Genomic DNA, 12,610 nt, shown 5'->3' with positions numbered 1-12,610 from the left:
CTCATCACAAGAAAAAGAAATTTTAATGTGATACACCACATTAACAAATTGAAGAAAAAGATCATATGATCATCTCAATAGATACAGCAAAAGCTTTTGATAAAATTCATCACTCATTTATGAGAAAAACTCTCCAGAAAGTGGGCATAGAGGGAATATACCTCAACATAATAAAGGCCATATATGACAAACCCACAGCTATCATATGCAACAGTGAAAAGCTGACAGCATTCCCTCTAAGATCAGGCACAAGACAAGGACTCCCACTGTTGCCACTTTTATGCAACATAGTTTGGAAGTCCTAGCCAAAAGAAATTTTTTTTTTTTTTTTACGTTACGCGGGCCTCTCACTACTGTGGCCTCTCCTGTTGCGGAGCACAGGCTCCGGACGCGCAGGCTCCGCCGCCATGGCTCATGGGCCTAGCCTAGCCGCTCCACGGCATGTGGGATCTTCCTGGACCGGGACACGAACTCGTGTCCCCTGCATCCGCAGGCAGACTCTCAACCACTGCGCCACCAGGGAAGCCCAGAAAAAATTTTTTTAACCCTGTATGGTGATGGATGTTAACTAGACCTATTGTGGTGATCATTTCACAGTAGCAAAACATGTTGTACTCCTGAAATTAATATGTTATACGTCAATTATATCTCAATGAAAAATTAATGGAGAAAAAATTAAAAGAAAAAGAAAAAAAACTTGATCTTTGTTACGAAGAAGCAAGGGGAAATGGCCATTGGGTGGACAGCTCCAAGCCCTGCCACAGGGCTTTCTAGGCAATGTGGTATGAGGGGTCCTCGGGTCTCTTTAAGATCTTGGCAGTCTCACCAAGTGACTGCTCAGCTCCTAGGCCCCTTCAAAGGGGTGGAAATCAGTTTATTCTCTGTGTCCTCTGAATATCTTCAGGTATGAGCTTAGTTCTACCTCCTAAAATCTGTGTGTAATTTCACCATGGACATGTTTTGTCATGGTTTTTATTTTCTTTAACTTCCTGAGTACTTCCTCCCTGCCACCTCCAAATATTTGTAGCTACTTCAAAAGGAGGGTCTCTAAAGACAGTTATGAACCAGGCAAGTCCTGTGTGTGTTCGTGTGTGTGTGTGTGTGTGTGTGTGAGGGGGGTGCATTCAGGAGTTCTGTTGCCCACCAGCAAGGGCAGCACTTCTGTTCTCCTGAGCCTCCTGGCAGTTTTACAGCTACGGAAGAGCAGCTGAACTGTGTGTGAAATTCCCCAGCACTTTCTCAGGGTTGGAGTTCTACGTTCTGTTAAAGGCTCTTCTAATAAATATCAGGGAAAAGAAACACCAAAAACAAGTTGCACAACTCAGGGAGTGAGACCTTCAATTTTACCCCTTTTAGTCAACTTTCATATCATTTCCATCCCATCTCTCTAGGTGAGTGAGACACTATTGGGATGCTGATGGAATCCCCTCCACCTGACTTGTAATGGTTCCCAGCCTCAATTAAGTTTCCTTTCAAAGCCTATACCCTGGCAGGTCCTGAGTTGATGGCAGGTCACATAATGAGTATGTTCTACCTATCCTGGGCCATACACACCTGTGATGTGTTAGGTAAAGGCCACTGACATTGACTCAGGAAGAGCTGATTTTCTCTTATCCTTCTGCACAGATAAATTTTTCAGTGAAGGCTGTGCTCCTGGGTCTCTGCGAAATTCCAGTCTCTGTGCTCTGTGCATTGGCTCAGAAGGTGTTCCGGGAAGGGAGTGTCTTCCCAACAACCATGAGAGATACTATGGCTATTCAGGGGCTTTCAGGTGAGTATTATAATCCTCATACAAAAATAATAGTAATCCCAGCCCTGACGAAATTCCTTTTTAGGAACGCAGGTGAGATTCTTACATTCCTATCCCATTAGTCCTGCATGTTAGGGTGTCACATTTACAAACATAAGTAGAAACCTGTGAGAAGAGGCATCCAGCTCCCTCCAGGACACGGTCTCCAGACCTGGCTGTCATAGACAGCAAAGACTGGCAGTATGGTACAGGTCAGAAGTTCTCAGCGGGGGTGATTTGCCCCTCAGGGGACATTTGGCAGTGTCTGGAGATGTTTTTGATTACCAGTGGAGTTGGGGGATGCTACTGGCATCTAACTGGGAGAGGCTGCTAAACATCCTACATGCGTAGGACAGCACCCTACAACAAAGAATTATCTGGCCCCTAATTCACTAGTGCCACGTGAGGAAACCCTACCATAATTGAATAAACACAGGAGTCAAGCATCTGGCTCATGTTCTTCCATTCACCTCTGGGGGAACCTACAACCATGGAAATATATCAATACAAAAGTAAAGTACATGACTTCTACATCTTTGGTTACATTTCTAGCTCATGGAGTTTCTATCGTTTTTAAAGAGACACCTGTGCACTTTACGACCTTATTAGTTTTTAACTATCCTGTCTGACTTGGGCCTGTGTCACTTAGCAGTTCATGACTCCATCAACTTCACTATGATGGTGGTATTGTAACTAAAATTCTCACTAGGGAAGGAAAAACAAAGACTATCCCAACTTCCCAGGTACAACCAGCTTGTGAGTTAGAGTAAGAACAATTCACAGCCCACAAGTTTACAATTTTACAAGGAGACTGTGAGTAAGGAATCACCTTGAGGGAAGACTGCCCCTCTAATATCTGTGTTGAAGCTAGGAAATGGATGTAGCTCTGTTGGAGAAAATGGGCCAGAATTTAGAGTGTAGAAGTGAGATTGTATAACTACAAAGCATATCAGAGGTTTTGTTTTCTTTTTATTACTTACATTAGTAATATGTAAGATCAGTGACAATAGATTAGTGATCAAATGGGAATCACAATTGCTGATATCAGATGGCCAGCCCTGGATCTATAAGGTGGCTTTTCTGAATGACAGATGTGTCTCTGACCTCTTTTCTTCTCTCTCCCTGTCTGGTACTCTGCAGGTGTCTGGTTGAGAAGGGAGACGTGGCCTTTGTGAAGGACCAGACTGTCAAAGAGAACACTGGTGGTATGTGCATAACCTTTGTCCCCATAAATCAGGGTCGCTGGTTCCCTTGTGTCCAAGATGTCTTTGTGGAAGTGTTCTGGACTCTGTCAGGGTCCAGAGCTCTGATTCTCAACCTGTTTGTTTGGTGAAGAGAGAAGCGTTTGCTTGGATAAGCAGAATGGTAAGGACCATGGGCTTCCCAGTGGCCCTGAGTCTCTCCCAGGAACCTTCCTACAGGTGCAGGCACTGTGCCTCCTTTCCCCTAAATACTTCAGTGCACATTTCCTAAGAACCAGGACTTTCTCTCACATACCTACATTACAATTAGCAAGATCAGGAAATTTATACTAACATGGATTTAATACTCATCACGTCCACAGTCCCTATTCAAATTCTGTGAGTTATCCCCAAAAGGTCCTTTATAACTATTTCTCATATTTCTAGGTCCAATATATATTTAAATATATTATATGTCCACTGGGAAAAACATACAGACAGTGGCGCCCCTGTAGGAATGAGCACCAAGACCTTGGCTTCTAGAACCATTCTCCAATAGAAGGAACCAAGGCCCCTTGGAAAAATAGCTGATTCTGTGGCTGGGGCAGGAAAAGTATAAGGTGAACCTGGGACATCATGCTGAAGAGCTCAGAGAGATGGGACGTATCAAAGCACATAGGAGCCATTGTGAAAGCCCTCCACTGGCCAAATCTGGGACATTTTGAGCTTGAAAAGACATCATAATAGTAGTAAGAAATAATAACCCATTGAATAAAATAGGAACGCATAAGTCCATCCTGATTAAACAAATGAGTATAAGGGAAACATCTTCCTTATTGTAGAATGCTAATTACAGATGCAGAAATAATTACGAAGTTAAAAAACTATCGTTCGGCAACCAAGATAGTAATAATTGATTCAAGCAAGGATCATCAATGGGCACTAAAACTAGTGGGTGAATATTAGATGGCCATGACATTAACAAACAAGACAAAAATTTTCAAAATGTCAGTAGGAATGAGTATTCCACCTGCCCACTCTCTATCACTAACTGCTTATATTCCCCACCTAGAGTCCAGGCAGCTATTACTTCCCTCCTTCCCTCATGTCCCTTTACTCAACCTCAAATTTTTCCAGCAACTCATTTAGAATGAACTAGTACAGGACCAACTCCTCTAAGACGCCTTCCCCAATGGCACACCTCCATCCCACAACAGAATCCTCTGTCCATATTGCTCTTATTATTGAATTCATCACATTCCGTAATAAACTATGGCCACAGGGAGCTCTTTTTTCCTCTTCTTACATCCCAACACCAACCACAGTACATGGCACACAGAAGTTGCTAAGTACTTACTTGAGGGAATAATTGGTTTGGCTAATTTTTCTTTCTTCCCTCCTGTTACTTTTGCTTTTTCCTTTAAGGGCTGTCCTTTTTCCTGCTACCTGAGTGTTACCCTAGGCTGGTTCTTTGTCATCCCTTGATTTCTCTTTGCACCCTTCCAAGTAGGGCTCCCCTCTCGAGGCCGCAACTGTCTTTGCAAAGACTCCAAAAGCCTTACCTCCTGAGGGGAATTTATAGAGGAGGCCCACCTCCCATCTAAATAACATCCCAGGATCTCTGTTTGCCCTGTGGTCATTTTTATGTACAAAGTACACTGGCACTGCAAACTCAACCTGTATAAAGCCAAACTCCTCATACTTCTATCAAAACCCAGTCCTCTTCACACAGCCTCTGTCCCCATGGAGGTCTTTATTATATGCCCTGCCAGTCGAGCCTAGATTAAATTTTCAGTCAGTATGTTTTTTTTTTCTTCGGAATAGGTATGTCTTCATTAAATTCTACGGTATGTTGTGGTATGGAAGAACCAGGATACAAAGGCATAGAGACTATGATCTAATTATATAGATATGTGTCTGCACATCATATGAGTCTAGAAAAGAGACTAGAAGTAATGCACCAATGTTGAAGGTGAATGCTGTGGGATTATACTGTGTTTCAAAGTCTTCTTCCTTAAACTATGTAGCATTTTACAAATTAGCTGCAGTAAACAAGCATTATTTGTAGTGGAAAGAAAATTTTTTATCATGCCCTTCTAGATGCCCACTGCTCCTAACCCAGACCAAATCACCTCCCATCTCATTTTTTCTACTTGTCCTATTTCAGGCTCACACATTAACACTGATTTCCGTTCATAAGTTCTCATAGACCCACTTTTCTTCCTACCTAAGTGCCACACTCCATCCCACACTCAGGGCCTTGAGGATCTGAGCATGTTTAGCCTGACTGCCCAAGACTTTGTTCCAGGGGGGCTCTCCTCCACCCAATAGGAACACCGGGCACGTACCTGTCCGTGAGTCTTGCCGGAGCCCTCCATCCCCTCACAGAGAAGCGTTCCTCTCTCCTCCTCTCAGGCCTACACGTGTTACAGGACACACCTGAAAACTTGCCTTCTCCAGCTAGCCTTCCTGAGTTAATGTGCTCTCGCTGTGCTGGTTCCCTAGCTCACACAGCGTTTAGAGAGTGTTACACAAAATACAAAATGTTATTATCTGTGCCCTGCATTTTTGATTTTGGTATGTGTGCTATTTCCCCCCTCCAATAAGACTGTGTCTTGCAGAAGGCTGAGGACATGGTACTGAATAAATGCTTAAAGTACTAAGTAGAAGAGAATGGGTTTGGAGAGAATAAGGATGGATTTCACTTGGAAGGTGTTGAGTTGGAGGGATGGGTAAGAAAAGAAAGGAGAAATGTTAAAAGGTGAGCAAAGATATGTGCAGGTACTGGTGGGATGAAAGGCAGGCAATTTGGGGTTTTCTATAAAAACCAAAAGTGTGCCTTTGGAGAGTGTAGGAAAAGGGATATTTTTACTCTCTATATAAATTTAAACTTTTAAAATACTGCATTCATATATTAGTTTTTCAATTAAATGAGAAAATTAAATTAAGAAAAAGACTGCAATCCTGTACTTTAGGAGAGAAGCAAAAACTGGGAAAACTTATTTGAGAATTGCCTTAGGAGGAAGGAGCTTAAACCTTGAGAATAGGTGAGATGTTCTTTTTTCAGAGAGAATACAGAAAAGATGAAGCAAGGGGCTGAGAACAGGATATGGACCTGTATGCACAGAGGCATGCGTGCATTCCACATAGAACTAGTACGAGTGAGCCAGATTTCACTCATAAAAGTGAAATCTTTGGCCCTTCCAAAAGGGCTTCTGGGGAAAGCTCTTTTGCTTGCTAGTGCCAGATGGTACAGCACAAACCTGCTTAGAGGGTCACATTCTTTCTACACTGGAGCAGGAGATCCAAATACTTTGGAATTTAGAAGAAATGAAGGTCATTTTGAACATCATCCATAGAACGTGGTTCACCCTCCCCTGGCTGGGTGGGCAGATTGAAAGGAGTGGTCTCTGGGAATTCCTGGTAACTCTCTTCCTCTCCACATTACTGTAACCCCTGCTGGCCACTGGGTCCAGGCCCTCCACACGCCAGTGGGTGTGCCTTGATCAAAACTGTGGCTGACCCACCTTTTCTGTACCCAGGAAAAAACCCTGAAGAGTGGGCAAAAACACTGCAGGAGGAAAATTTTGAGCTGCTGTGCACCGACGGAAGCAGGAAGCCTGTGAAGGAGGCTGAGGATTGCCACCTGGCCCGAGCCCCGAATCATGCTGTGGTCTCACGGGCAGATAAGGCAGCTTGTGTTCACAAAATATTAATGATTCAGCAGGTATGGTGGCACAGACAGGGCCTCCAACCCTTTCTTCTTGGGTGCGTGTGGATTATTTGGGGATTTCCCAGCTGAGTCCCAGCCCGGTACCCCAGCATTCTTTTCCTGGAAGTTAGAACTGGGAGGGCATGGATTGTGGAACTGGATCTCCCAGGCCTCGCTCTGCTCACTAGAGATCAGACCTCGTCTGATGCAAGTGTCCCAGGGTCCAAGTACCTGCCTTGCAGCTTGACCCTGACCTTGCTCTGTGGTACCCTCATTTTCCCCACTTCTGCCTTTTCTTAAATGAAGGTGACGGATCCTATTTCCCAGCCCTTCTAGATACAAGTCATGAAATGTGGACTGTGTTTCTCTTACTTAGGCAGACTAAGAACCATTCCAACAGGCAGAAGAACCCAGGAACTTGTCCTCTGGGGAAAACAACCAACCCAGGGCTGGCCTTGTGGGGAGAGAGACTGCCTGAGTATTTTAATCCTAAAGACCCCTCCACCCACAAACACCACCCTCCCCTCAGTGACAGCTTCCTGTCTGTTGATCCATTGGTTTTCTTCTTTTAAAAATTAAGATAGCATACCTTTGTGAGTCCTCTGAAGGTAAATGGTACTAATAATTAGTATTTAATGGACATTTCCTAAGTGCTAGATGGAATGCTAAATGTTCTGTAATCCTTATTTCACTTATAATCTTAGAAGGCCTGGAGGAGTTGAGCCTCTTATCAAGATAGGATCAAAGATGAACTTTTAAGTTCGCATGAACTTAAAAGTCAAATATGAACTTTTAACAGCTACCTGTACTACTCCTCACTGGGTTGCTCATATTTAATATTTTCTTTGACAATAGTACTTAAAAGGGACATGCTTCTTCCCTCTCATTTCCTGGAAGCCGCCCCCAAGACCATGGCCAACGAAGTGAGGAAGAGAGATCAGAGAAGTCAGCAGTGGGCAGGAGGCAGGGACTTCCCCAAGGAGATGGGACCAGGACAGACCCTACAGAGGACTTTGAGGCCTCATGGAAGCACAGATTTGTGGTCCATAATTGTATGAATGCCAGGTGATGGATGTGGAAAGATCCCGAGGCATCCTCTGCGGCTTCCCTTTCTTCCCAGGGCTGGTTCCCAGCTTCCAGTCCCCTCCATCCCATCCATGCGTTCCCAGCAGCTCTTTGCCACAGGTCCTCATGCACTTTCTGTCCATTTGACAGGATAAATTTGGAAACGATGGAACTAACTGCCCGAGCAGTTTTTGTTTGTTCCACTCAGAAAACAAGGACCTTCTGTTTAGGAGTGACACTAAATGTTTGGCTGAACTTCCGAACGCAACAACGTATGAAACCTACTTAGGAGCTAATTATGTCACAGCTCTGGCTAACCTGAGACAATGCTCAACCTCAAGTGAGTACGAGGAACAGCATTGGGGAATCTGCAAAACGAACATGTGCGGGGTTCTGGGTGCTGGATACCAAAGGAGGAGCGGGCTGCAGTCCCCAGGAGATGACCAACAGACAGGATGAAATGCTGAGGGAACAATGCAATCCCAGCATGAATGAAAGGCTGACTTGCATGGGCTGATCGTAAGGGGGCCCGGGCTGAAGGCACTGAGGTAGTGACTGCCAGGACATACAGAATTCCATGCTATTACTAAGAAAGGGAAGAGAGTTATGTGCCCATGCCAATTACTCTGCTCTAAACACCTTTTCACACAGTGCTGCCTTGTTCAAGATGGTAGCCTCTAGCTACATGTGGGTATTTAAATTTGTATTAGTATTAAACAAAATTTTAAACTTAGTTCCTCAGTCACACTAGCCATAATTCAAGTGCTCAATAGATACGTGTGTCTCCACATAGATGAGCAAAGAGAACATTTCCAGCATTGCAGAGAGTTCTTTTACATGGTGCTGCTCCTGAAAGCTTGAACAATGATAAGTTCCAGTAACTCTAAAGTTGCCATACACACCACAGGCATATCTCGGAGATACTGCAGATTCAGTTTCAGACTATTGCAATAAAGGAATATCGCAATAAAGCAAGACATATGAAGTTTCAGGTTTTCCAGTGCACATAAAAGTTATGTTTATACTACAGTATAAAGTGTGCAATAGCATTATGTCTAAAAAGTGTCTAACAATGTACGTACCTTAATTAAAAAATACTTTATTGCTAAAAAATGCTAACCATCATCTGAGCCTTCAGCAAGTCATAATCTCTTTGCTGGTGGAGGGTCTTACCTCAATGGTGCTGGCTGCTGACTGATCAGGGTTGCTGAAGGCTGAGGTGACTCTGGCAATTTCTTAAAATAAGACGACAATTAAGTTTGCCCCATCAATTGACTCTTCTTTTATGAACGATTTCTCTGTAGCATGCAATGATGTTTGATAGCATTTTACCCGCAGCAGAACTTCTTTCAAAATTGGAGTTCCATCCTCTCAAGCCCTGCCGTTAGTTTATCAACTAAGTTTATATAATATTCTAAATCCTTTGTTGTCATTTCAACAACCTTCACAGCATCTTCACCATGAGTAGATTTCATCCCAAGAAACCACTCTCTTTGCTCATCCATGAGAAGCAACTCCTTATTCATTAAAGTTTTATCATGAGATTGCAGCAAGTCAGTCACATCTTCAGGCTCCTCTTCTAATTCTAGGTCTCTTGCTATTTCCACCACATCTGCAGTTACTTCCTCCACTGAAGTCTTGAACCCCTTATAGTCACCTATGAGGATTGGAATCAACTTCTCTCAAATTCCTGTTCATGATGATATTTTGACCTTTCTCCATGAATCACAAATATTCTTAATGGCATCTAGAATGAAGAATCCTTTCCAGAAGGTTTTCATTTGACTTTGCTCAGACCCATCAGAGGAATCACTATCTACGGCAGCTATAGGCTTATGGAATGTATTTCTTTCATAATGAGACTTGAGAGTCAGAATGACTCCTTGATCCATGGGCTGCAGAATGGATGTTGTGTTAGCAGGCATGAAAACAACATTAATCTTGTACATCTCCATCAGAGCTCTTGGGTTACCATGTACATTGTTAGTGAGCACTCATATTTCGAAAGGAATCTTTTTTTCTGAGCAGTAGGTCTCAATAGTGGGCTTAATATATTCAGTAAACCATATTGTAAACAGATGTACTGTCATCCAGGCTTTGTTGTTCCCTTTATAGAGCATATGCAGAGGAGACTAAGCATAATTCTTAAGGGCCCTAGGATTTTTGAAATGGTAAATGAGCATTGGCTTCAATTTCAAGTCACCAGCTGCATTAGCCCCTAACAAGAGAGTCAGCCTGTCCTTTGAAGCTCTGAAGCCAGGCATTGACTTCTCCTCTCTAGCTATGAAAGTCCTAGATGGCATCTTCTTCCAATAGAAGGCTGTTTTGTCTGCATGGAAAATCTGTTGTTTAGTGTAGCCACCTTCATTAACTATCTTAGGTAGGTCTTCTGTGTAACTTGCTGTAGCTTCTACATCAGCACTTGCTGCTTCACTTTGCACTTTTATGTTCTGGAGATGGCTTCTTTCCTTAAACCTCATGAACCAACCTCTGCTGGCTTCAGGCATTTCTCCTGCAGCTTCCTCACCGCTCTCAGCCTTCACAGAACTGAAGAGAGTTAGGGCCTTTCTCTGGATTAGGCTTTAGCTTAAGGGAATGTTGTGGCTGGTTTGATCCTTTATCTAGGCCACTAAAACTTTCTCCATATCAGGAATAAGGCTGTTTCTTATCATTTCTGTGTCCACTGGAGCAGCACTTTTAACTTCCTTCAAGAACTTTTCCTTTGTGTCCACAACTTGGCTAACTGTTTGGCACAAGACGCCCAGCTTGTCTTTGGACAGGCCTTCCTCACTAAGCTTAATCACATCTAGCTTTTGATTTAAAGTGAGAGATGTGCAACTCTTCCTTTCACTTGAACATTTAGAGGCCAGTGTAGGGTTATTAACTGGCCTAATTTCAATATTGTTGTGCTGGTGGAGCAGTCAGAACACACACAACATTTATCGATTAAGTTTGCCATGTTAATGGGCACGGCTTGTGGTGCCCCAAAACAATTAATAATAGTAACACCAAGGATTACTGACCACAGGTCACCATAACAAATATATAATAATAATGAAAAAGTCTGAAATATTTCAAGAATTACCAAAATGTGACACAGAGACATGAAGTTAGCAAATGTTATTGGGAAAATGGCGCCAGTAGACTTGCTTGATGCAGGGTTACCACAAACCTTCAATTTGTGAAAAACACAACATCTGTGAAGTGCAATAAAGCGAAGCACAATAAAATGAGGTATGCCTGTACTCATCTAGAACACCAGTTTTCTAAGAACTAGAATACAGTAAAACACACCTTTGTACTATAGCTATGTTGGACATCATTTAATGACTTGGAATCATTTGGAAGATGTGGGAGAATACCATGTAGCTATAGGGAGGTTATTCTTCAACTGCAGAGTGCAGGTCCCTAAGCCACAGTTCTTAAGATACTGATTCCCAGGTCCTGGGGACACTGATTCAGCAAGTCTGTGCCAGGTTCAGGGTTTCTGCATTTAAACAGCTGCCCACATAATTCTGGTATAAGGAAGGATCCATGGCCACTGTTCTGAGTACCCAGGTTGTATTTACCTATATAGTCTGTGAGGGGGTGGAGACTCTGGCCCTGCTGTACTCTGCTCCATCCCCAGCTCCCAGGACGGAAACTGGCACGTGCTGGGTGCTTAGTGCATCTCGTTATGTTAGTTCCTCACTTGGATCAGAGAGGACAGTCCTCCCAGGCTCGTTCCAGCCACATGGACTCAGGCGTATGAGCCCTGCCCGTAAGACACAAGATGGGGGATGATGTAGGGCAGGGAAATCCTGTTACCATTCTTGGTGTGAGACACTGCCCGCTGTAGGCACAAGAGCTGTGCAGGCAGGAGGAGGAGGCCACTAGGAGAACGGCCAGGTCCACCCATCAGAAGAGCAGGGCAACGGGTCTGAGCACTTTTGTATCAGGCTTAACTGTTGATTCACTTAACAGAAAACAAATATAGGTAGATATTAACTGCCCTACCCCTCTGCTCTGTCCCCACAGAACTCCTGGAAGCCTGCAGTTTCCACAGAGGTTAAAATCCAAGAGTGGGGCCACCACCTGATGGAGATGGGAGCTCACCGGACCCATAAGCTTCCCCTGGTTTTGCTGGTCTGAGTGGTTTGGTTGCCTTCAGTTTGGTGGTGGCACCTCTGCGGGACAAAATAAAAATAAAAGTTATTATTGGTTTTATCTTTTAAAAACTTCATTTTTTCCCTAAATGTTTGGTCTGGAAGGACTAAATACATGTGCAACTAGCCCTTCCTTCAGAGCTCAAGATTCATTTGCTCTTTCCCATAGCCATACCTCCTGGGTACAGTCCAAGTAGGAATTCTTTCTAAAAGGGGTCTTCATGGTCATTATAATATAATCAAGTGTATAAGGCTGTGTGGTGTGTGTGTGTGTGTGTGTGTGTGTGTGTGTGTGTGTGTGTGTATGTGCGCGTTGCTGGGGAAGGGGAAGGAAGGAGGATGCAGAGTAAGTATTGAGATGGAGCGTTCAAGGCAGTACAGAAAAAGAATATAGACGATTTACACATTTAAAATATTTTTCATAAATTTCATCAGGTATACGTGAAGTCCTGACTCTTACTGCTTGGAAAAGTGAATCACTGGAAACTCTTCTTGCTAAAAATCATAGCTTGACCCCACCTCCCATGGCAGTCACTGCCCTGTCTCCTCCCATTCTTAGTGGAGCTCCTGAAAGGTGGAGCCTTATTCTTCCCACCCCTCACTGGTTATTAATGGCTGAACACAGAGAAATCAGTCTTCTGCTCCACTCACATCCCTGCAGCTACTCGGGTCAAGGTTACCACCCACCTGCCAGCTGTGAAAACCAACTTGTTCTTTC

At 43.6% G+C, this 12,610-nt stretch overlaps 1 protein-coding gene across 1 annotated transcript in view; it reads left to right on the top strand.

Moving 5' to 3' along the window:
- Positions 1–11,953, top strand: part of LOC112400470 (serotransferrin-like) — a 31,460-nt gene extending 19,507 nt beyond the window's left edge. Inside the window, exons 13-17 of the mRNA XM_024746229.1 lie at positions 1,627–1,771; positions 2,930–2,994; positions 6,513–6,697; positions 7,898–8,087; positions 11,765–11,953. Coding sequence (XP_024601997.1) covers positions 1,627–1,771; positions 2,930–2,994; positions 6,513–6,697; positions 7,898–8,087; positions 11,765–11,799 — 620 coding nt within the window. The 3' untranslated portion in view covers positions 11,800–11,953. The remainder of the gene's footprint in view (positions 1–1,626; positions 1,772–2,929; positions 2,995–6,512; positions 6,698–7,897; positions 8,088–11,764) is intronic.
- The last annotated feature ends 657 nt before the right edge of the window (positions 11,954–12,610 follow it).

Source organism: Neophocaena asiaeorientalis, unplaced genomic scaffold (genome assembly GCF_003031525.2).
Source record: "Neophocaena asiaeorientalis asiaeorientalis breed wild unplaced genomic scaffold, Neophocaena_asiaeorientalis_V1.1 scaffold437, whole genome shotgun sequence".
NCBI classification, from domain to species: Eukaryota; Metazoa; Chordata; class Mammalia; order Artiodactyla; family Phocoenidae; genus Neophocaena; species Neophocaena asiaeorientalis.
Note: the sequence above shows the minus strand (reverse complement) of the source record. Positions and strands in the feature narration are given on the sequence as shown.